This window comes from Hyla sarda, chromosome 1 (assembly GCF_029499605.1).
Source record: "Hyla sarda isolate aHylSar1 chromosome 1, aHylSar1.hap1, whole genome shotgun sequence".
Classification (NCBI taxonomy): domain Eukaryota; kingdom Metazoa; phylum Chordata; class Amphibia; order Anura; family Hylidae; genus Hyla; species Hyla sarda.
Genome location: NC_079189.1, coordinates 327,108,330 through 327,131,943, shown reverse-complemented (window position 1 = coordinate 327,131,943; position 23,614 = coordinate 327,108,330). Strand labels below are relative to the sequence as shown.

Sequence of the window (23,614 nt, the reverse complement as noted above, 5' to 3'; positions counted from 1 at the left end):
TCTATATGTTCATTTGCAAAATATAATAGTCTGAGTTAAACTGAATTTAATGTTCACTGTAGTTGTAGAAAACATGGTACAGGCTGGAACTGCCATGTTAAAAAATAGACATACTTTATTAAAATATAATATATAGTAAAATAGGAGGATATCCACCCAGGGGGTATAAAAACAAGCCACAGTATCACTCAGATATCATACAAAGTGCCTCAGTGCATAACATAGGGCAAGCCTTATCACAGCAGGGGAGTAGCAGCATCACAATTTAAACAAAAGCATAGTGCAAACAGATGAACACTCAACCATACATTACAGTAATAGGGCACAGGATACCTTTGTTAAGGGGCGGTGTCCTCCCAGCAGGGTTCAGTATTTATGTTCCCAGAGACCAATCACTTGGTGCCACATCATAAAATGAATTAATAATACCTGAATGCAGCTGTCAGGAACCGGACTGGTATGCGGGTTGTGGATCCTCTGTGTCAGTGAGGCGATGACGTGGGCCGTATCAGGGGACTGGTTCTAAGAAGTTACTGGTTTTCACCAGAGCCCGCCGCAAGGTGGGATGGATTTGCTGCGACGGTAACTCCCAGGTCGTATCCCCTGATAGCAACTCGACCTCACTAACAGCTGGGATAGGCGTGGTACACAAGAACAAGGTGAAGGCAAGGTCGGACGTGGCAAGAGGTCAAGGCAGGTGGCTAAGGTTCGTAGTCAGGGGCAACTGCAAAGGGTCTGGATACACAGGCTAGGGATACACAAAACGCTTTCTCAGGGCACTAGGGCAACAAGATCCGGCAAGGACAGGAAGGGGAAGTGGGTTTATATGTGTAGAGAGTGATTGGGAACTGATTGGACCAGGCACCAATTAATGGTCCACTGGCCCTTTAAATCTGAGAGACCCGGCGCACGCGTGCCCTAGAGAGCGGGACCGCGCGCTCCGGGACTGAGCAGGAGGACGGAGCAGGTGAATGGAACGGGATGCGACCCGCGGGCAGGCACGTCCCGCCGCGGGAATAGCATCCCCGCCGGAGGACACAGAGCAGCGCTCCCGGTCAGCGAGTCTGACCAAGGCGCTGCAAGCAGGAGAAAAATGCTGTGAGCGCTTCGGGGGAGGAGCGGGACCCAGAGCGCTCGGTGTTACAGCAGCGTTGTTCCGCCGCTCCTGCCACTGCACTCCCTGCTTCACCAACTTCCGGGTATGACATCACAGACTGGATGACATGACGCTGCATACCCCGAGTCAAGTGAGACGGGGGCAGTCCCCATACAATAGATAGTACATAACATTGAACATGCACAAAATTCCCCAAATAATAAGATGAATAGATAAAGATAAAAATGAAGATTAAGTGAATATAATAAATTGGAGAATAAAAGATTATAAGTGATAATAAGAATGAAAGTGATGTATGTGTGTCAAAAAAATGTGTAAAATGTAATACAGGTGAACAAGGGGTAGTGCCAATGAATTAACAAGGCAAAAATTTATCACATCGCAAATAAATGTGATAAAATCAATATATAAAATGTGAATGAATAATAAATAGTGACAATAGTGGCCATGTTAAAAAGAAAGAAAAGTGCTGCAGTGATGTTACATACATTGTTCATGTGATCTCTGAAAAAAACAAATGTTTTTAGATAAGTTTACAAAGAAGATAAGGGCCAGGGGATGATTATGCCTCCATATAGGTCAGGGGGATCTATACAGCCAGTAACTACACTGGATTACTCACATAACACTACAAAGTTTATGCACCTAGTGATAATCCACTCCCTTCATAAGCATAATAGTTTGGCCACATATGACTGACCTGCCAAAAAAGTAACTACGAACATAGATTTTAATAGTAGAAATCTTTATTAATAAACACTTGAAAATGTAAATTTAAAAGGATAAGCCACAGTTAGAAAAAGTCGCAATTCCAGAAAGAAGTGATGAATTACTCCACCACAAAACTTTACTATAAGTACAGATGTACATATGATGGCCTGCCCAAACAAATAACCCTGTATAACAGTTGGACTATAATAGCATATATAGCACAAAGTATGTAATGGAGTCAGGAATTAAAACATAGAATATACATGCAGACAAAGAAGTGTATAGTCCAGCTCACTCCCTCAGCCCGTCGCGCCAGGACCGGCGTGGGCAACACCGACTGGAACTGACAAGTAAAAGCAAAATGTCCAGCGCGAATATGAAGGAACTGGATGCTTATTCCAATAGCCAAAAAGACAAGGAGAACATGACAAGGTGACGCGTTTCGGTCCTAAGGCTGGACCTTAGTCATACACAACCTTGTGTATGACTAAGGTCCAGCCTTAGGACCGAAACGCGTCACCTTGTCATGTTCTCCTTGTCTTTTTGGCTATTGGAATAAACATCCAGTTCCTTCATATTCGCGCTGGACATTTTGCTTTTACATAGAATATACATATATAGTGGTAGTATCATCAGGTTGTCCACTCGGGAGGTATATAGGATCAGTACATATGTGGACAGGTGTGCTCCCAGACAGGGCTGTCAAGAGCCTCATCCGGTCCACAAAGTGCCATAAGCAAGGAAAGGAAAAGATTCCCCAAACCTATACCAAGGAGGCAACATGCTGTACTTACATGCCTGGAGCTGTGACCACCCCTACGCCGTTTCGCTTTACGCTTACTCAGGGAGGGAGATGATCCAATATTTTATATTGCCACTGGTGTTTGTTACAGTCTGGCAGGAATTGATGAAAGCAACTTGGGATAAAGCCTCTATCCCTACTTTATGAGACAGTGCTTTTCCTGCCTAAAAGAGAGTAGTCACCCAAAATAAGGTGGCCCTGCTTCTCAGTGGCTGTCAACTATGGTCACCTAAAACACCCTTTTCCCCGTGTCCTCATCTTGAAGTGTTTCTCCCTTGTAGATGATGGGGTTCATCAGGGGACTCTTGTCACCTGACTTCTGTAACCACTAGTGTCATTGTCCAGGTGTTGTTCTATCAGATTCCCAAATTAACACATGGGACATTCATACTAATTTGGATATTAACCTCTTAAGGACCCAGGGCGTACCCGTATGCCCTGAATCCGCTCCCATTCTATGAAGCAGGGCCACGGCCGCGTGCTATTAACCCTTTAGAAGTGGCATTCAAAGTTGATCACCGCGTCTAAAGTGAAAGTAAACTGCTGCCGGTTAGCTCAGGGGACTGTTCGGGACCACCGTGGCATCCTGAACAGCTGTAGGACACGAGGAGGGTCCCGTTACCTGCCTCCTGGTGTCCAATCGCCGAATGACTGCACAGTGCCTGAGATCCAGGCATGAGCAGTCAAGCGGCAGAATCATTGATCAATGGTTTCCTAAAAAGATCAGTGTGTGCAGTGTTATAGCCCCCTTAGGGGGCTATAACATTGCAAAAAAAAGCAAATAAAGATCATTTAACCCTTTCCCTAATAAAAATTTGAATCACCCCCATTTTCCCATAAAAAAAAACTGTGTAAATAAAAATAAACATATGTGGTATTGCCGTGTGCGGAAATGTCTGAATTATAAAAATATATTGTTAATTAAACCGCACGGTCAATGGCGTACGTGCAAAAAAATTCAAAAGTCCAAAATAGCCTATTTTTGGTAATTTTTCATATAAATAAGTCCGATCAATACAAAAATGACACCGCTAAAAACTTCAGATCTCGGCGCAAAGAATGAGCCCTCATATTGCCCCATACGCGGAAAAATAAAAAAGTTATAGGGGTCAGAATTTGACAATTTTAAACTTTTTCATTTTCCAGAATGATCATCAGCAGGACCCCAGACTAGGATTAGATAGGCTCCTATCTAATCCTGATCTGGCATACCGCTGATGATCGTTTTCATGCATTTTAAATAAAATGAAACACCTGCACCTTCTTGGAATACGTGAGTGCGTTCGGTCTTTTCTTACCTTGTTATTGATCAGTGTTATCAGTGCTCAGCTGCTCCAGCCTGCAGAGTCCGACCAGAGCTTCAGAGCACCAATCGGACAGCGAGGAGGCAGGTAAGGCCCACCTGCAGTCCACTAAACTGATCGGGACCCATGGTATTGCTGCGGATGTCTCAATCAACTCCGCTGAGCAAGCCGGCACCATTAACTCCCACATCTTGACAATGCAATCTACTTTGATTGTGGTGTCTAATGGGGTTAAGGCCAGGCATTGGCACGATCAATGATGTCCAGGATTAACAGTGGGTCCTGGCTGCTGATAGCATCTGGGACCCACTGGGTATGAAGTGTGCTCAGTTCGTGAGCACAGTTCAAACACCAGTAACTGTACGCCCTTAGTCCTTAACAGGTTAAACACCTGCAATAGTCATGACTTAGTAGCTCTTTTAAGACATAAGGGATGATAATCATAACTGCTTGCGCCAAAAATCGGGCACAATTTGCACCAAAAAACAAGACTTGCACTGCATTTTCAATGTGTTTCACACACTTTTTCAAAATTTTTGTGCCCTGCTCGACTACAGGGTGTGGCTTTGGTAAAGGGAGTGGGGTTTAAAATGTGCCAAAAATGCTTTTCTTGAGTAAACTAAGCCCACTAAAAGGTGGTGCACTGTAGACAATGTAAAAATATAACAGATTTTCAAACAACCTAAGCCCCTGTTAAAGGGGTATTCCGGGCAGAAACACATTATTCCCTATCAAATGGATAGGGGATAAGATGTCTGATCGCTGGGGGCCCGCCACTGGGACCCCCCGCGATCTCCCTGCAGCAGCCCGCATTCTATGCGTAGCTGCGTCTGAAGTTTCAGAAACCGACGGTCTTCCGAGACGGGGACGTGACGTCATGCCACGCCCCCTCCATTCATTTCTATGATGGCCGCAATGCCCCCTTCCATAGACATGAATGGAGGGGGCATAGCGTGACGTCACATCCCCTTCTCGGAAGCCCGGCGGTCTCCGAAACTTCAGATGCAGCTACGCATAGAATGCGGGCTGCTGCAGGGAGATCGCGAGGGGTCCCAGCGGTGGGTCCCCAGCGATCAGACATATTATCCCCTATCCTTTCGATAGGGGATAAGATGTTTTTGCCTGGAATACCCCTTTAAACATCTGTTGCAGCCTTAGACTGCCTAGCCTTTCTAAAAATTTACCAGCTTTTCATTATCCCCCCCCCCCCACCACACTCATTGTGTTAAATGTTAATGGCAAGTGTTTGTTGCTTGAAGTGTGATTGTATGTAGAAATTTAATGATTTCAGCCATACAATCCAGAAGCACAAGCGTCTGTAAAAAAAGAAAGAGAAGACAAAAAATGATCAGTTTGCCCTGAAGGTGGCAGTGTTTGTATGCAGTAGAATATTGCGCTGTGGCTTCAGACAGTAATCAGCTTTTGCACACGACTAGTATGGATGAGGCAGAAGGTTCGGAAAGGTAAACATTAATCAAACATTTTAAGAGCACTGTGTTGAAACCTAGTGGAGATCTTTAAATAGGATATGAAGTAAGCAAGAATGTAAAAGAATGTAAAATATGGTACTTCTTTCAAGAACAGAAATTCACTAATGTGTCCCATATGGAAAGCTGGGATGGATAAACATATAGGGGATTATATTTAATATTGTAGTCTGTATGAGATGAGCACAGAACGCAGGCATGGCTCGAAGCTGCTCAGTATGTTGCTAGAAGGTACAAATTAAGAACATAATAGGCATTACTGTTTTCCTTTATTATTTTAAATCTTGTTTTTATTGAGATATTTAGTGTATATGAGCAGTAGAGCAATTACTCTACAGAGCACTAAAACTTGTGGGATGTTTAGAAGAGCAAGAATACATGTGCCTTAAAACTAGCAAGTAAAATGGATATTCCGTGGAAGGGATAATAATGACATTGAAAAGGTAGTGTATAAACAATAAAATGACTGAATCATATAGGATTTCATACAGAATTATCTCTCTGTCCCAGTCCCTTGAATATCCGTCCGTTCACGATATAATGCAATTTAATAGTCAAACCATGAAGCTTTTATTAAAATAAGTAGACAAACACGTCCAAAAATGTAAATGCTCACCTGTAACTGCCCTGTATCTCCTTCCCCATTGTGCTGCACTGCTCTGTATCTCCTCCCTATAGTACTGCACTGCTCTGTATCTCCTCCTCCCCAATCTCTATTTACCACCCAACATGCGCTTCACTTACTGAACAGTAAGCCAGTGATGTTCTATGCAAGGCCAGCCTACTGTTATCACATTCTCTTGGCTAGGTGTTCTGCACCCAACCCAGAGGATCTGTGCTTCTGCTCAGAGGTAGGTCAGCAATGCTTTATGCATTGCTGGCTTACTTTTAAGCTGGACCACTAGCTGCATTGGGCGAGGCATGGGGTTTCCTCTCTACATGCAAAAAGTACACTAGATAGGACACTTGGAATAACTTATATTCCTAAATAAGAAACCCTGTTTCCAGTGTTTCCTTTGACTTGTGTTCTCTGGAAAGTAAACAGTTATAACAACAAACTAATAAGTAGTCAAATAGCACCAGTATCTGTCAGGCTGTATGGAGTTTTTAATTATTTTATTTCCAGAGTGCACTGATTTAACAAAACAGCAGTACAGTCCCAGAGATAAATACAGCCCAAGGTTGCAAGCAAAAACATGGCAGTAGTACATGAAGCATCACCTGCTAACTTCTGAGCAGAGCCAGAGACTCCCTGGGGTTGGCACGGAGTGCCTGGCTCAGCAAATCTACTCACAGTATCCTTGCTTCTATTTCATGGCATCCTACACTAATAGCATAGGGTGCCATAGAAAGTATGAAAAGGGAACATGGACTCCTTGCTTCTTTGCAGCAGATTTAAAGTTGGCACTGGCTACATACCTACTGTCCAGTTCAGCATAAAAGATGGCTGAACCATTGTACAGGGTGGACCATTTATATGTATACACCTTAATAAAATGGGAATGGTTGGTGATATTAACTTCCTTTGTGGCACATTAGTATATGTGAGTGGGGAAACTTTTCAAGATGGGTGGTGACCATGGTGGCCATTTTGAAGTTGGCCATTTTTAATCCAACTTTTGTTTTTTCAATAGGAAGAGGGTCATATGACACATCAAATTTATTGGGAATTTCACAAGAAAAATGATGATGTGCTTGGTTTTAACGTAACTTTATTCTTTCATGAATTATTTACAAGTCTCTGACCACTTATAAAATGTGTTCAATGTGCTGCCCATTGTGTTGGATTGTCAATGCAACCCTCTTCTCCCATTCTTCACACACTGATAGCAACACCGCAGGAGAAATGCCAGCACAGGCTTCCAGTATCCAGAGTTTCAGGTGCTGCAGAATGGGCAAAACAAAAATTGGAACAGGACCCTCGGTTTACGCAGAAGATTTTGTTCAGTGATGAGGCAAACTTTTATGTGAATGGTGAAGTTAACAAACAAAACCACCGCTATTGGTCTGACACTAACCCACATTGGATAGATCCATCCAAGACTGTTGGAAAACAAAAATTGATGGTATGGTGCGGTATATGGGTTACAAAGATAGTGGGGCCATTCTTCATCAATGGAAACCTCAAGGCCACTGGATATGTGAAATTGCTACATAATGATGTTTTTCCCTCTTTATGCACTGAAGCTGGCACGTTCCCTGAGTTTTTCCAGCAAGATGGTGCACTACCACATTATGGGTGTCAGGTCCGAGCATTCCAAGATGAACAGTTTCCTGGAAAGTGGATTGGTCATCGTGGGCAAGTTGAATGACCCCCAAGGTCTCCCGATCTGCCCCCTTAAACTTTTATCTTTGGGGTCATCTGAAGGCAATTGTCTATGCTGTGAAGATACGGGATGTGCAGCACCTGAAACTACGGATACTGGAAGCCTGTGCTAGCATTTCTACTGCATGTTGCTATCAGTATGTAAAGAGTGGGAGAAGAGGGTTGGTAAGGCAGTAATGTACATAAGACAGGCAAAGACAGAGAAAAAAAATCAGGTATAGGTCAAGCACTATAGTAGAAGCACTAACTGAAAACACTTTTGCCGAAACACAGAGAACCTTGTTGTACAGGCAGTTTAATGTGGGAGAAGCTAAAATATTATTGGCTGGGAACCGAATTTTGGTGTATTTGCAAAAGTAGCATGGGCACACACCCTACAGGTACACCTAGGCACACTACATTAGGTGGAATTAGGAAGAGGGAGAGCATAGAAGTAAGAGACAGAACAGGGAGCGGCTGTGAGTTGTAACCCAACGGCTGTGTCTGGCAGGACACGAAGTGGAAGAAAACCACCAGTGTTACTTTGAGAACTGCCTATTGAGAATCTAGAGTACATAAATAACTATAAATGTGTACCACAAGGTTTTAACTTAGCTTATTAATTAAAACCAGATGTCAGTAATACATTTTGTCAGATTTGATCTGAGGAAGTATAGCTTTACATGCAGCGGTATTCTTCCTATAAATACAGCAGACACTACTATAGAACTTGATGGACGCCAGCCTCTGCAGCAATCCTGATAGCACTCATATGTCTATTTCCCAAAGAAAACCTCTGGATATGACGTTGAGCAAGTGCACTCAACTTTTTTGGTCCACCATGGCGAGGCCTGTTCTGAGTGGAACCTGTCCTGTGAAAACTCTGTATGGTCTTGCTCACTGTGCTGAAGCCCAGTTTCAGGCTCTTGGCAATCTTCTTATAGCCTAGGCCATCTTAGGCCCCTTTCACACTATAAAGTTGTTCCGTTAAAAGACCCGTTATAAACTTCCATTAGAAAATCCTTAAAAATGGATGTTAAACGGTTACAAAATCCCATTAAAGTCTATGGGATTTTTGGATTATCCTTTATGACCTGTTATAGCCCGTCATGAATAACGGACGCTATTTGTGACGGAAGAAAAAACAGCACATGCATAAATTTTTCTTCCGTCACAAGAAACGGGTAAATTAACGGACGTTATTTTTAACATTGAAGTTTATGGCAAATGGATGAGCCTTTATGTCATCCATTTGCACCTGGTTTATAATATCCGTTATTATTTCTATTCTATTATCATGCTCAGAAGAGGTGACATCAGCAGACTCCTGCAGTGCTGAGGGACTACTACTACTCCCATCATGGAACATACTTGTTTCCATGATGGGAGTAGTAATTCCCCGGCGGAGTTTTCAAATAGAAGCGCTGCAGTGGGGAAAGATATGTAGAATCGCTGGGGGGGGTTGTCTGGTATCCCCATAGCAAACCTCTCCAGCTCTGGACAGTTCCTGACACAGACAGAGGTGTCAGCAGAGCACACTGTGCACACTGTGGTCAGGCTGAAAAGAACTATACAACTTCCTCTGTAGTATGCAGCAGCTGATAAGCACTGGAAGGATTAGCATTTTAAAATTCAGTACTTTACAAATCTGTTTAATTTTTTGGCATCAGTTGATTAAAAAAAATAATGTTTTCCACAGGAGTACCCATTTAATGGCTGTGTGCTGAGTTATTTTGAGAGACACAACATTAAACACTGTTATAGAGGATGTGCACTCAATACTGTACATTGTAGCAGAGTGTCATTTCTTCAGTGTTGTCACGTGAAAATATATAATAAAATATTTAAAAGAATGTGAGAGGTGTACTCACTTATGTGAGATTCTGTAAACGTAATGAATAAAAGTAACAACTTTTTAACAAGCTTTTCTTAGTAGAGGCTGCCAACCACAGGCTTGACTGTTCTTTTGTAAATTTTATCTATCTATCTATCTACAAAACCAGAGGGTGAAGCAGCACACCTTAAGGACTTGAAAGACTGGGTGGAAATCAGTGGGAAGCCCCTGGTACTAGGGCTCCAACTAGATAACCAAAGAACAGATCACTGCAGCCCTCCGGAGTAGTGAAATAAAGTGGGTAGCGTTTTATTCCATCAAAAACATCAGACGATGTTTCAGCTGCCTCAGGTCTGATGATGACTGCAATGAGGCAGCTGAAACATCGTCTGATGTTTTTGATGGAATAAAACACTACCCACTTTATTTCACTACTCCAGAGTGCTGCAGTGATCTGTTCTTTGGTTATCTACCTATCTACCTATTAATATATTTTAATGAGACTATAAAAAATGGATTTTTTTGCTGTGCATTATCAGTATACAGAATTTTCTTGCTACGAGAAAACAAATGCTATAAATAAAGGGGTAAGCATGTGCTGGCTGCCTTTTTACTTAAATGGTAATTGGAAAAAAAATGGAAAGAAAAATATTTTCCATTACAAATGATTTCAGGGTTTAAAACATTTTTACATGTACTACTATTGGCAAAATATTTTATCTTTCAGCTCTTTGTTGTGTTCCCTTTTCAGGTTGCCTTTGCCAAATGACACTCTTGCGGTAATTTCACTTACAATTGTGTCATAATTTTTATTTTCAGCTGTAGTTCATAGAGGAAAAAAAATCAATACGTAATCAGGTTTATTTATTAAATGTTATAATAAGGCATGAAAAGATATTTTGCTCTATAAAGAAGCTAAGCATCTGTCTTTTAGAATGTCTTGATCAATGGAAAATGCTGAACTCTTGAGTTACATTATAGGATTAAGATAAATCAGAGGTAATCTTCTTAACTTTGCACTTTTTCATCAACTGATCGTAACTTCCAGTAGATAGACAGCTATTATTTAGCAATAAAGATCATGCTGTAGAACTCCCCATGAATGTATCATTGTGATTAGTAGGGACTGGATCAAGAACAGCAATTAAGCCTTTGTATAAGTGTCTTGTGATTCTAGTAGCCCGCAGCTTTGTGCTCTTTATCTGTCTTGGCATTGGCTTTTTGGTGGCTGTCGATATAACTTGCTTATTTGCATGACTCCACAGTAATCTGCCCAAAGGGTACGTTTTATTCCCTGGAACACAACACATGTGACAGCTGCTGGATAGGATCATACCAGGATGAAGAAGGCCAAATGGATTGTAAAAGCTGCCCTTCTGGCACTTACACTGAATACCTGCACTCGAAGCGTATATCTGAATGCAAAGGTAGGTTATGAGAGATAATGACTTATGTTGTAACAAATAAAATAAGGGCTTTATATTATTTTTAATTCTTATTTAGGTATGCATTTTTGCCTGCTAACATATTGTATGTGTTGGATTTTAGGAAATGTTGTGGTATATAAATGCTAAAGTTAAACAGATTTGTAAATTACTTCTATTAAAAAAGCTTAAACCTTCCAGTACTTAACAGCTGCTGTGTGAGCCACAGAAAGGTATTTTCTTTTTGAATTCCTTTTCTGTCTGACCACAGTGCTCTCTGCTGACACCTCTGTCCATTTTAGGAACTGTCCAGAGTAGGAGCAAATCCTCATAGTAAACCTCTCCTGCTCTGGACAGTTCCTGACATGGACAGAGGTGTCAGCAGAGAGCACTGTGGTCAGGCAGAAAGGAAATTCAAAAAGAAAGAACTTCCTGTGGATCATACCAGCAGCTGATAAGTATTGGAAGGAATGAGATTTTTTAATAGACGTAATTCACAAATCTGTTTCACTGTCTGGCATCAGTTGGAATAAGAAAAAAATATTTTCCAGTGGAGTATCCTTTTAAACTTTGATCAATCTGATGCATTTGAAATCTGGCTGTCTTAGTTTGTACTCATTTTTATTCAATCTGGTTTATATGTTTATTGTCAGAGGACACAAGTGATCGTGAGCTCAGTATCACTCCCCAAATTCCCTTTGGTACACAAATAGTATGATTTGTAATACTGTTCAGGACAGAAAAGAATTGGCATAATAGAAATATACACTGCTCAAAAAAATAAAGGGAACACTTAAACAACACAATGTAACTCCAAGTCAATCACACTTCTGTGAAATCACACTGTCCACTCAGGAAGCAACACTGATTGACAATCAATTTCACATGCTGTTGTGCAAACGGAACAGACAACAGGTGGAAATTATAGGCAATTAGAGCTGTGGCAAGAAGGTTTCCTGTTTCTGTCAGCGTAGTGTCCAGAGCATTGAGGTGTTATCAGGAGACGTGAAGGAGGAACAGCCCAGCAGCAGGACCGCTACCTCTGCCTTTGTGCAAGGAGGAGCAGGAAGAACACTGCCAGAGCCCTGCAAAATGACCTCCAGCAGGCCACAAATGTGCATATGTCCACTCAAACAGTCAGAAACAGACTCCATGAGGGTGGTATGAGGGCCTGACATCCACTGGTGGGGGTTTTGCTTACAGCCCAATACTGTGCAGGACATTTGGCATTTTGCCAGAGAACACTAGGATTGGCAAATTTGCCACTGGCGCCCTGTGCTCTTCACAGATGAAAGCAGGTACACACTGAGCACATGTGACAGATGTGACACGGTCTGGAGACGCCGTGGAGAACATTATGCTGCCTGCAACATCCTTCAGCATGACCGGTTTGGCGGTGTGATGTAGGGTGGCATTTCTTTGGGGGGGCCACACAGCCTTCCATGTGCTTGCCAGAGGTAGACTGACTGCCATTAGCTACCGAGATAAGCTCCTCAGACCCCTTGTGAGACCATATGCTGGTGCGGTTGTTCCTGGGTTCCTCCTAATGTAAGACAATTCTAGACCTCATGTGGCTGGAGTGTGTCAGCAGTTCCTGCAAGAGAAAGGCATTGATGCTATGGACTGGTCCGCCCATTCCCCAGACCTGAATCCGATTGAGCATATCTGGGAGATCATGTCTCGCTCCATCCACCAACACCACGTTGCACTGTCCAGGAGTTGGCAGATGCTTTAGTCCAGGTCTGGGAGGACATCCCTCAGAGAACAATTGCCACCTCATCAGGAGCATGCCAAGGTGTTGTAGGGCTGTCATACGGGCACGTGGAGGCCACACACACTACTGAGCCTCATTTTGATTTGTTTTAAGGACATTACATCAAAGTTGGATCAGCCTGTAGTGTGGTTTTCCACTTTGATTTTGAGTGTTACTCCATGTCCAGACCTCCATGGGTTGATGAATTTGATTTCCATTGATATTTTTATGTGATTTTGTTGCTAGCACATTCAACTATGTAAAGACGAAAGTATTTCATACGATCAGTTAATTTATTCAGATCTAGTATGTGTTTTCTTAGTGTTACCTTTATTTTTGTGAGCAGTGTATTCTTTTAATTGGCATAATAGAAACATCTTCTTTTCTGGGCATTATTGTTAGACTACATAAAGTCCATCGAACATTGGCATGCCATTCTGCTGGTATGGCCCGGCAATATACACATACAGAATTTTTAAAGTGTGAACCCAGCCTAACTGAGAAGTATAATTTTTAGCAATGTGATCCCCCCTTTTATTGCCTTCATAGTCAGATGGATTAGGTTATCCAGGAATAGAACAGCACCACACCTGTGGAATTACATCTCGGCTTAGGTCACTTAAATGGAACTGAGTTGTAATACTGCAAACAACCTGAGGACAGGTGTGGTGCTGTTTTTTTTTATAGAAGAAATAACCCCTGCTTTTCTAATCATGGATAACCCCATAATTTTTTTTAGATACAGGAAACTAGAAGAAAAATAAAAGTTTCTGACAGCGCTCTAGGCAGCCAAATATACTCTAAATATTTTACTGGAGCAATATGCAGCATAATTTATATAATCACTATAGTAAAGTGGATGAAGCACTGCTGAAAAGTGTTGTGTTATTATTGGTATAATTATGATTATTACTGTACTTTTTATGTCATATATACACTTTAGTGGAAAGTTTGTTTAATATGTACTTTAGCAAAGAACAACATGAAAGCTTTTTGGTTTTGAAGAGGAACTGCATATTTAACTTATTTGCATTTGAAAAATATATATTTATATAAAATTAAAAAGCGAACAAATTTACTGAAGCACAAAATCCATTAAAATACATCTCTGAAAGTTTAGGGGAATACTCCACACAAAAGAACTGTTCTTTTTTTTTTTTTTTCTTTTGTATCACAATGTGGCCATGGATAATTTATTTGATTGCACTAAATGCCAGTGCATGAAATAAACAGATGACATATTGCTGTGGTGTAAAGTAACAGCATTTCATGCTGAATTAGTCACAATAATAGTTGTATGATAGGAGATGTTTTTTAGCACCATAACTGATGCTTTGTGGATGAAAAATCCATAGATCATCTAGGAAACAAAAAGCATTTTTTAGTTGTTTAAAGTTTGTTGGTTGAGAGTGGAGGAAAATATAATAATGATTTTAATACTGACTATAGTGGACTGACTGATCGGGGTGGGTTTTACCATAGCCTGGTGTTCTGTTCCGGGAAGGACGGTCTATCTTCAAATCCCCACAGACTATAATTGGGAAGTACTGCATATGCACAGCAAGCTCTCTTCCTCCCAATATTAGAAGATTTGGGAACACCCTGCTTTGGGTTTAATGGTGATCCAGTGGGTTCACATGGAGCCATTTATGGCGCATTAAATTTTTCATGACCCTTCTGACAAAAATGTATTGTCCAAAGATGATACAACCACTTGGACTTGTCTAACTCATCTGCTATCAATCCTAGCTCCTCTACAAACATGACATGCTAGGATTAGTTGAGCATGTTAAAGCAGTTTTACCCGCATTTTACATGAAGGCCATCAACATTCGCAACATGCCGACATCCACAGAAGAACTGTGGCCCCAACTTATACAGAATGAACAGGTCAGATGCAGATGGTTCATTTCATTGTGAAGTGGTGGGCACAGGTTCTGCTGCAGAGCTTCCCTATACAATGAACAGAGTCCGGGCTTCAGGTCCCTTCTTGGTTTACATGCTAGAGCTACAGCTTGGCCAAACAGCTGGGTGTTTTATCCCTGCCAATAAGCCATTAATGGCCTATTCTGGAGATAACCCATCAATGTAAAATCCCTGGAAAATCAATTTAAGAGAGATAACCTACTTCCAGGCACTTCTGGTGACTCATATGCCATAGGAAAACAAAGGTTCAGGTATAGTATATTAAAATATGTTGTCTGTTAGCAGACTAATTATACCCAAACACATTAGATTGTTTATTAAATCAACCACCCACTATATTAAAAGGAGAATGTCTTTAAGGTCAGTTTCAAATAAGCATAATATGCCAAGATATTTCTGTACGAATTGCATAGGTCAACATAGATCCTAATGCTGTTGGAATGTTGTCACTTTGAGTGATTTGACCCAGAGTCAGGGTGATATTCATGGTCATATAATGCCCATCTGAAACCAACATTAATTTAATTTAAAGGGGTATTCCAGTAGAAAACATTTTTATTTTTTATGAACTGGTGCAAGAAAGTTAAACAGATTTGTAAATTACTTCAATTTCAAGATCTTAACCCTCCCAGTACTTATCAGCTGTTGTATGCTCCAGAGGAAGTTCTTTAATTTTAGAATTGCTTTTCGGTTGTATAGCACTGCTCTCGCTGACACCTCTGTCCATGTCAGGGACTGTGCAGAGCAGGAGCAAATCCCCATAGCAAACCTATTCTGCTCTGGACAGTTCCTGACAGAGGTGTCAGCAGAGAGCACTGTTGTCAGACAGATAAGAAACGCAAAAATAAAAGAACTTCCACTAGAGCATACAGCAGCTGATAAGTGCTGGATGGGTTAAAATGTTTAAATATAAGTAGTATAAAAATCTGTTTAACTTTCTGGCACCAGGTCATTTAAAAAAGTTTTCCACTGGAGTACCCTTTTAAAGTAATTAAGTTTTTATTAATGGTTTCTTGAACGCAGCTATTATCATATATCTGCATATGTACAGAACAGACTATGAAGTACCAAAAACTACCCTTTACCTACTCAAGTATCTATAAAATAGTAAAGTGGATAACATCTCTATAATAGTAAACAGTGTTTATTAATTGTTTGTATTGAAATTTAGCTCAGTGCAAGCCTGGAACTTATTCTTCAAATGGTCTTGAAACCTGTGAGTCGTGTCCACATGGTACTTACCAATCGCTGATAGGAGCAAAGTTCTGTGTCTCCTGCCCAAAGGGAATGTCAACAGTTAAAAGAGGAGCAGTGGATGTCTCAGAATGTGGAGGTTTGTGGAAAATAAATCAAAGTATTTAATGCAGATAATAAACAGAGTTCATCTATGTCATGTATACAAATGGAAATTATATAATGTTTAATGTTATACTGTCTGAGAGTAAATGTAAGCGAGGGGATGTACCAGGCAGTGGCACTTTGCAACTTTGCCCCACCCCCTTGACACTTTGCCCCACCCCCTTGATTTTATAAGTTTGGCAATCACCATCACCTCCAGAAAAGGTACAGGTTTTTTTTTTAACCCTAACAGCTATCAAGGGGTGTCTACAGCTCTTAGCAGCCAATACATAGATTCCCCTAAATGTCCTACCAACCAGCAAGCAGTATTATTTTTATGTATTCACTGATGACTATTTATATTTAAAGATTCAAATATTATATTTTCTAATTGTGTAATAGGAATTCATCACATTTAAATATGCATTTAAAAAATAATATAAGTCAAAAATGTAAACTAGACAATATTATATTTTGTGTGAACTTCTTTTTCAATTACTTAGATTCACAACTGAAGGGCACTGCACGTGTCAGACAAATATTCTCATTTTTGTGATTTATTGAATGTTGTTTATAAGCTTTGATTGTGGTTCCAAGTTTTAAACAATTCATTTTAACATCCTGTATTTACATTTAAGTTCCATGCCATGTCGGGGAGTTTTCACGGTCTGGACTGGTGCCATGCTTTCCTTGTCCAAGGGACTACTATCAGCCGGAACCGGGGAAATCTTATTGCCTGTCATGTCCATTTTACGGAACAACAACTATGACTGGAGCCAGGTCGATAACAGACTGCTCAAGTAAGCTGCCTTTTGTGCTCATTGGAATTCTGAGTCAGTATTAGAAGAGCTTGTTAACCTGTTTTGTATGGAACTGAGCCGTACACATGGCATATAATTCTGCTACAAAGTAATATCAGCTCTTTGAATATATTACAGTAGATGATGGTAAATGTATTATATTTCTGCATAACTATCACAGAACCTTTAGCTATGGACATGTCAGTTATGACACTAAATTTCAAACTGTATCTATATTATTGTGAATTATTTGTGAATTATCGCTGTACAGTTCATTCATATGTAGTTGGTGTACTGCACAATAGAAATTTTTAATATTTATGTTAATTGTAAAGTATAACAAGTCCCCGGTTGATACAACATTTAGAAATTCCATCTCTTATCTATAAAACAAGCTGTCATTTTAGAAATGTAAAATATTAAATATTGGTGTCTCATTTTTATACTGAGATACAATTCATGGAATCATTACAAAGAATCATTGTCCTTCTGCATTTCTGTCAATTATACTGTTGTCATGAGAACCTTGTGTAAAAAAAAAACCATCTAAATCAATGCTCACATATGTACCTAACATACTGTACATGCGGTATATATTTGTAATGATTCAAGCTAGTAGCAAAGTCTGTTAGAAGTAAAAGAGTTTTCTGTGAAACTGAACCTTTACTCTCCATACATCATGACAACTTACTAAGTTAAATAAAAAGTGTTTCCAAGCTCATTGATGCTCACAAATGATATAGCAAAATTTATCTTCCTCTACCCAAAAAATTCTATTTGCCATATTTTAAAATATACTTCACATTTTTAGGGGTGGTTAAGGGGTTATTAACAGTAGTATATACCTGGGTGTCTAATGTTGCTTAAAGGGATTTTTTGTTAGATTAAAAAATAAAATAAAACTGTATATAGCATGGACTGGGATTAAGAAGAAACTTCACCACCCAAATCCTTGTCACTACAGCACCCCTGCTTTGGTGTCCCCTGACAGAGGTGGTGTCATGACATGATGTACGTGTGAAAAGTCATCACAGCTCTTCCTATTGGGGATACTGGAGCATTAGCGGCTCTAGAATGCTGGTGAATTTAGGGGTGAGCAAAGGTCTTTTGTTTTACCCTGTCCCCGCCTGTATACACATTTTTTAAAGCTACTGGAAAACTGCTTTAATATTTTGGTATCTCTGCTGGTCTAGAGTGACGGTAGGTTATTACAAGCTAATCAATGAACCAAGCAATTAACCAATCCCAAGATCAGGGACAAAATTGTCCTTGCAACAAACAGAGAGCAATTTGTGTACATTTATGCGCTCCATTCATTCTCTGTTGGGCCAAGAACTAGAATCGAAAATGTTCAACACCCCAGTAGAGGATGAATGGAGCAGTGGCACATGCAGTACGCTTCATTCATTTTGGCGGACAATTATGTCCCTGGTCTCAAAATTGTTGGGATTCGGCCCCCACCAATCAGCTTGTTATCTCCAATCCTATGGATAGGGGATAAGAAAATTAATAGCTACAAAAACTAATTGAAGCAGTAAGGATGTATATTAATAAGTATAATCTTTATTAGAAAACATAAAAGAAAAACCTGTAATAAAAATACATACTTAAGACAATGGCAACTGAAAAACACAGCGGCGGGCGGCTCTGTGTGTTAAATATTAGGGGCCTTGCTTGATAGAATAAGAGGCATGTGCCTTCCATACATGAAATGAGACAAATGGGTATACACTGCACAAACAAGCTCTATAAACAAAGCGCAAGTGCAAAATAAACAGACATACAGATAAAGAGCAGCAGATACCCACATGATAGAGGTAATCTAAATAGCATGCAGGACACCCTACCCTTATTACTGTTTTGGTTCACTTCCTTCTTCCGGGGGTGAGGGGATAAGAAGCTGAGATGGGAATACCCACTTAACTCAGGGTCTTCCCCTAAAATGCCCAGAGGGGGTGCTGAGTATTAGGAACACTTCTCCCGATATAGTGCACTGATTTGTGTATCACATAGTAATTATGTCCATATAGAGCTCACTCCATAAATTATATAGCACTGACGATTTGTGAGATTAATAAAACTTCACCTTTATTCTTATCCATTTAACAGATAGTACTGTGAAAAAATATGAAAAATAGTATAGAAAAATTACGTGCATATAAACAATTCGGCCGCCAATACTTGTGCTGATATAAGGTGCATATTCGGCAGAGGCATTACTTTAGTACATGTTTAGGCAGAGCATACATATTAACAGTCCTGTAATGGAAAGGGAACTCCAGTATATATGTCGCGGTTCACATAGGTATATATTATTCTCACAGTCTTATCATATCAAAGTGGATGATCAGTATTTTTTGAAGCATCCAGAAGATTATCTCCTTAAGGCATAGTAAATATTTATTCATATTCATATGTGCATAATATTGCATGTAAAATCCTTCACATCAGTTTGCCCTAATGTACGCCTCAGCTGACTTCAGTGCACATATTGCGGTTTGCAAATCAACTCAAAGTCCATATGCAGTGGCATTAGTTCTTACAGTCATGGCTGTAAATGTTGCAGCCGTGAAATTTTTCACGAAAATGAAGTATTTCTCACAGAAAAGGATTGCAGTAACACATGTTTTGCTACACACGTGTTTATTCCCTTTGTGTGATACTAAATCAAAAAAAGGAGGAAAAAAAGCAAATTGTACATAATGTCACACCAAACTCCAAAAATGGGCTGGACAAAATTATTGGCACCCTTAACTTAATATTTGGTTGCACACCCTTTGGAAAAAATTACTGAATTCAGTCGCTTCCTATAACCATTAATAAGCTTCTTACACCTCTCAGCTGGAATGTTGGACCACTCTTCCTTTGCAAACTGCTCCAGGCCTCTCTTATTGGAAGGGCGCCTTTTCCCAACAGCAATTTTAAGATCTCTCCACAGGTTTTCAATGGGATTTAGATCTGGACTCATTCCTGGCCACTTCAGAACTCTCCAGCGCTTTGTTGCCATCCATTTCTGGGTGCTTATTGATGTATGTTCGGGGTCATTGTCCTGCTGGTAGACCCAAGATCTTGGGCACAAACCCAGCTTTCTGACACTGGGCTGTACAGTGCCCCCCCAAAATCCATTGGTAATCCTCAGATTTAATGATACCTTGCACATATTCAAGGCACCCAGTGCCAGAGGCAGCAAAACAACCCCAGAACATCATTGAACTTCCACCATATTTCACTATAGGTACTGTGTTCTTTTCTTTGTATGCCTTATTCCATTTTCGGTAAACAGTAGAATGATGTGCTTTACCAAAAAGCTCTAATTTGGTCTCATCTGTCCACAAAACATTTTCCCAGAAGGATTTTGGCTTACTCAAGTTTATTTTGGCAAAATATAGGGCCTCATTTACTAAGCGTTTTGGGTTTTTACTGGTGGAAAAAGTTGTTTCAAGCATGCAACATTTTCTAACCAGCTTTTTCTAGGTCGATATTTCCAGCCATTTACCCACAGGATTTTCTGTGAATTCCATAGTAAATCGGTCGGGTTGTGAAACCACGCCCCTTTTTGACCGGCCACGCCCCCTTTGTGGGTTTGTTGGATTTTTCAGGCACACACTGTCGCACACTGGTGCAAACTGGCGCACACTGGCGCAGACATGTCTCAGACATGTCTCAGACAAAATAACCAGACAAAAACTGGTCGGTTTCAGCTTAGTAAATGAGGCCCATAGTCTTGCTTTTTTATGTCTCTATGTCAGCAGTGGGATTCTCCTTGGTTTCCTGCCATAGTGTTTCGTTTCATTTAAATGTCGGCGTATAGTTTGGGGTGACACTGATGCTCCCTGAGCCTGCAGGACAGCTTGAATATCTTTGTAACTTGTTTAGGGCTGCTTTTCCACCATCCGGACTATCCTGTGTTGAACCCTTTCATCAGTTTTTCTCTTTCATCCATGCCCAGGGAGATTAGCTACATTGCCATGGGTTGCAAACTGTGGATAAATGCAAATCTAGATCCCTGGAGATGGACTTGTAACCTTGAGATTATTGATTTTTTTCCACAATTTTGGTTCTCAAGTCCCCAGACAGTTCTCTTCTCCGCTTTCTGTTGTCCATGCTTAGGGTGGCACACACAGACACAATGCAAAGACTAAGTGAACTTCTCTCTTTTTTATCTGCTTTCAGGTGTGATTTTTATATTGCCCACACCTGTTACTTGCCCCAGGTGAGTTTAAAGGAGCATCACATGCTTGAAACAATCTTATCTATCCATAATTTTGAAAGGGTGTCAATAATTTTGTCCAGACCCTTTTTGGAGTTTGGTGTGACATTATGTCCAATTTGCTTTTTTCCCTCCCTTTTTTGGTTTAGTTCCAATACACACAAAGGGAATAAACATGTGTATAGCAAAACATGTGTTACTGCAATCCTTTTCTCAGAGAAATACTTAATTTTCTTGAAAAATTTCAGGGCTGCCAACATTTACGACCACAACTGTACATAGGAGTTTGCACATTAACTTGTCTCAATGTCCGTATCAAACAACCTCAGTGCACATATTGCGGTTTGCCCCTCAACTCAACTCCATATGCAGTGGCAAGCAGTGGCAAAATTACTGATATACATAGCGTACAGAGACTGTAATGAAAACCTGATGTCCCGGACTTGCTTCAACTTCTGTATGCTCAGCCTGTACAATAGTCAGTTCATCATCATCATGCGGATTTAACGCGTTTCATGCTGTAAATTTCGTCAGGAATCAATGTAGGACAGCATTTTATTTAGCTACAATTTTCATGCTCAGCTTCTCATTAGTGTTGGATGCGAATATTCGCATTTCGAAGTTTTATCACGAATATCGCATATTTTTTCTGCATATGCACATATTCCTTCTTTTCACTTGTGGGCCAATTAGAATGATGCAAATACACTTGTCAGAGGTCATCAACAACATCCCTAGCAACCAATAGTAAAGTTGCCCACCCCCACACTGTTTTCTTCCTCCAATACGCGAATATGCGAATATTCACATATGCAAATATACGCATATGCGAATATTCGCATATGCGAATATATCAAATACGCGAAATTTGCGCATACAGGACAAATATTCGTCTATATATTCACAAAATATTGCAAATTTGAATATGGGCAATGCCGCTCATCACTACTTCTCATAGCACATTGCTGACACAGCACTGATGGCAGTCGTATACCAAACTACTTTGCGGTCTTGCTTTTAACATACCCTGATCCACACCTATATCGTACGTCATTTCCCTTTACCTGCTCTGGCAATGCACGTCCGTCACCTGGCTAGGTAAAACACGGGCTGCTAGGGGCTGGGTTTACTATATTCAAGCCTCATTTTGATTCACATGCTGCAAGGCAACTATATGGTTTGTATTCCACAGTCGCATCTGAAAGGATATTAACCAAAAATAAAGTAAGTCTCCTTAACCCCTTAACGACGCAGCCTTAAGGACCTTAAGGACTTAGCCCTTTTTCGCAATTATGACCACCGTCACTTTACAAATTAATAACGCGAAAACTCTTTTACCGAATATTCTGATTCTGAGATTGTTTTTTCGTGACATATTCTACTTTATTTTGGTGGTAAATTTTCAGCGTTAATTGCATCCTTTTTTGGTGAAAAATCCCAAAATGTCATGAAAATTTTTGAAAATGTTGCATTTTTCTAACTTTGAAGCTCTCTAATTGTAAGGAAAATGGGCTTCAAAGTAGAGCAGCAATTTTCAAAAATGTCATGAAAATTGCTAAATCTGAAGAGACAGATGTTACAGAACTACAACTCCCACCATGCCTGGGCAGTCGAGGCATGCTGAGAGTTGTAGTTTGGCAAAATCTGGAGGGCTACTGTTTGGGCACCACTGTAACAGTGGTCTCCAAACTGTGACCCTCCAGATGTTGCAAAACTACAACTCCCAGCATGCCCAGACAGCCTTTGGCTCTCTGGGCATGCTGGGAGTTGCAGTTTGGCCCCCCCTAGTGGTTGCCACAGTAAAGATCGATTTACTTTCACTTTCAATCCCCCCCCCCACTGTCGATTCCCTACCTGATCAGAATCCTGCAGGCTCCAGCGAAGATCCCAGGTCCCCAGGCATCTTCTCCTGCAGGTACGGCCTCCATCTTCTTCCCAGAGCCCCTCGACATCAAGGGGCGGGCAGAACGGGGGGTTGCCATGGCAACCCCCTGTCCTGCGCTGCCATTGGTCAGAACTCTGTTCTGAGTAATGGCAGGGGATAGGAGTAGATCGCAGCTTTGCGACCTCAATCCTATCCTTTAGGCTGATCGGGGCTGTTGCTGACAACTCCGATCAGCCCTATTTTCCGGGTGATCGGGTCACCAGAGACCCGATCAGCCCGGAATTGGAGAAAATCGCATGTCTGAATTGACATGCGATTTTTCTCCGATCGCCGACATGGGGGGGTCTCAGGACCCCCCTGGGCGATGTGCCAGGGTGCCTGCTGAATGATTTAAGCAGGCATCCGGCTCCGGTCCCCAACCGGCTAGTGGTGGGGACCGGATTTCCCACGGGCGTATGGATACGCCCTCGGTCCTTAAGGACTCGGAATGCAGGGCGTATCCATACGCCCTGTGTCCTGAAGAGGTTAAAGGGGTGCTGCTCAGCATTTTGAACAAACTGTTCCGAATGCTGGAGCCGGTGCCGGGGGCTTGTTCCAAACAATGAGCCACAGAGTGCCCCTTTAAACTTTACCCAATTAGTCTAACTACTGTGCCGGGCCGATGTGACAAATGATTCTAAACACATTAAACCAGAGTCTGGGAACGTGACTCTAAGTC

At 41.0% G+C, this 23,614-nt stretch overlaps 1 protein-coding gene across 6 annotated transcripts in view; it reads left to right on the top strand.

The window, feature by feature from the left end:
- Positions 1–23,614, top strand: part of SVEP1 (sushi, von Willebrand factor type A, EGF and pentraxin domain containing 1) — a 401,736-nt gene that overhangs the window by 181,728 nt on the left and 196,394 nt on the right. For 5 of the 6 annotated variants that reach the window (XM_056519345.1, XM_056519336.1, XM_056519373.1 and 2 more), the window contains 3 exons: positions 10,826–10,987; positions 15,835–15,996; positions 16,640–16,801. In XM_056519345.1, coding sequence (XP_056375320.1) covers positions 10,826–10,987; positions 15,835–15,996; positions 16,640–16,801 — 486 coding nt within the window. The remainder of the gene's footprint in view (positions 1–10,825; positions 10,988–15,834; positions 15,997–16,639; positions 16,802–23,614) is intronic. The other variant, XM_056519354.1, reaches the window with a different exon arrangement.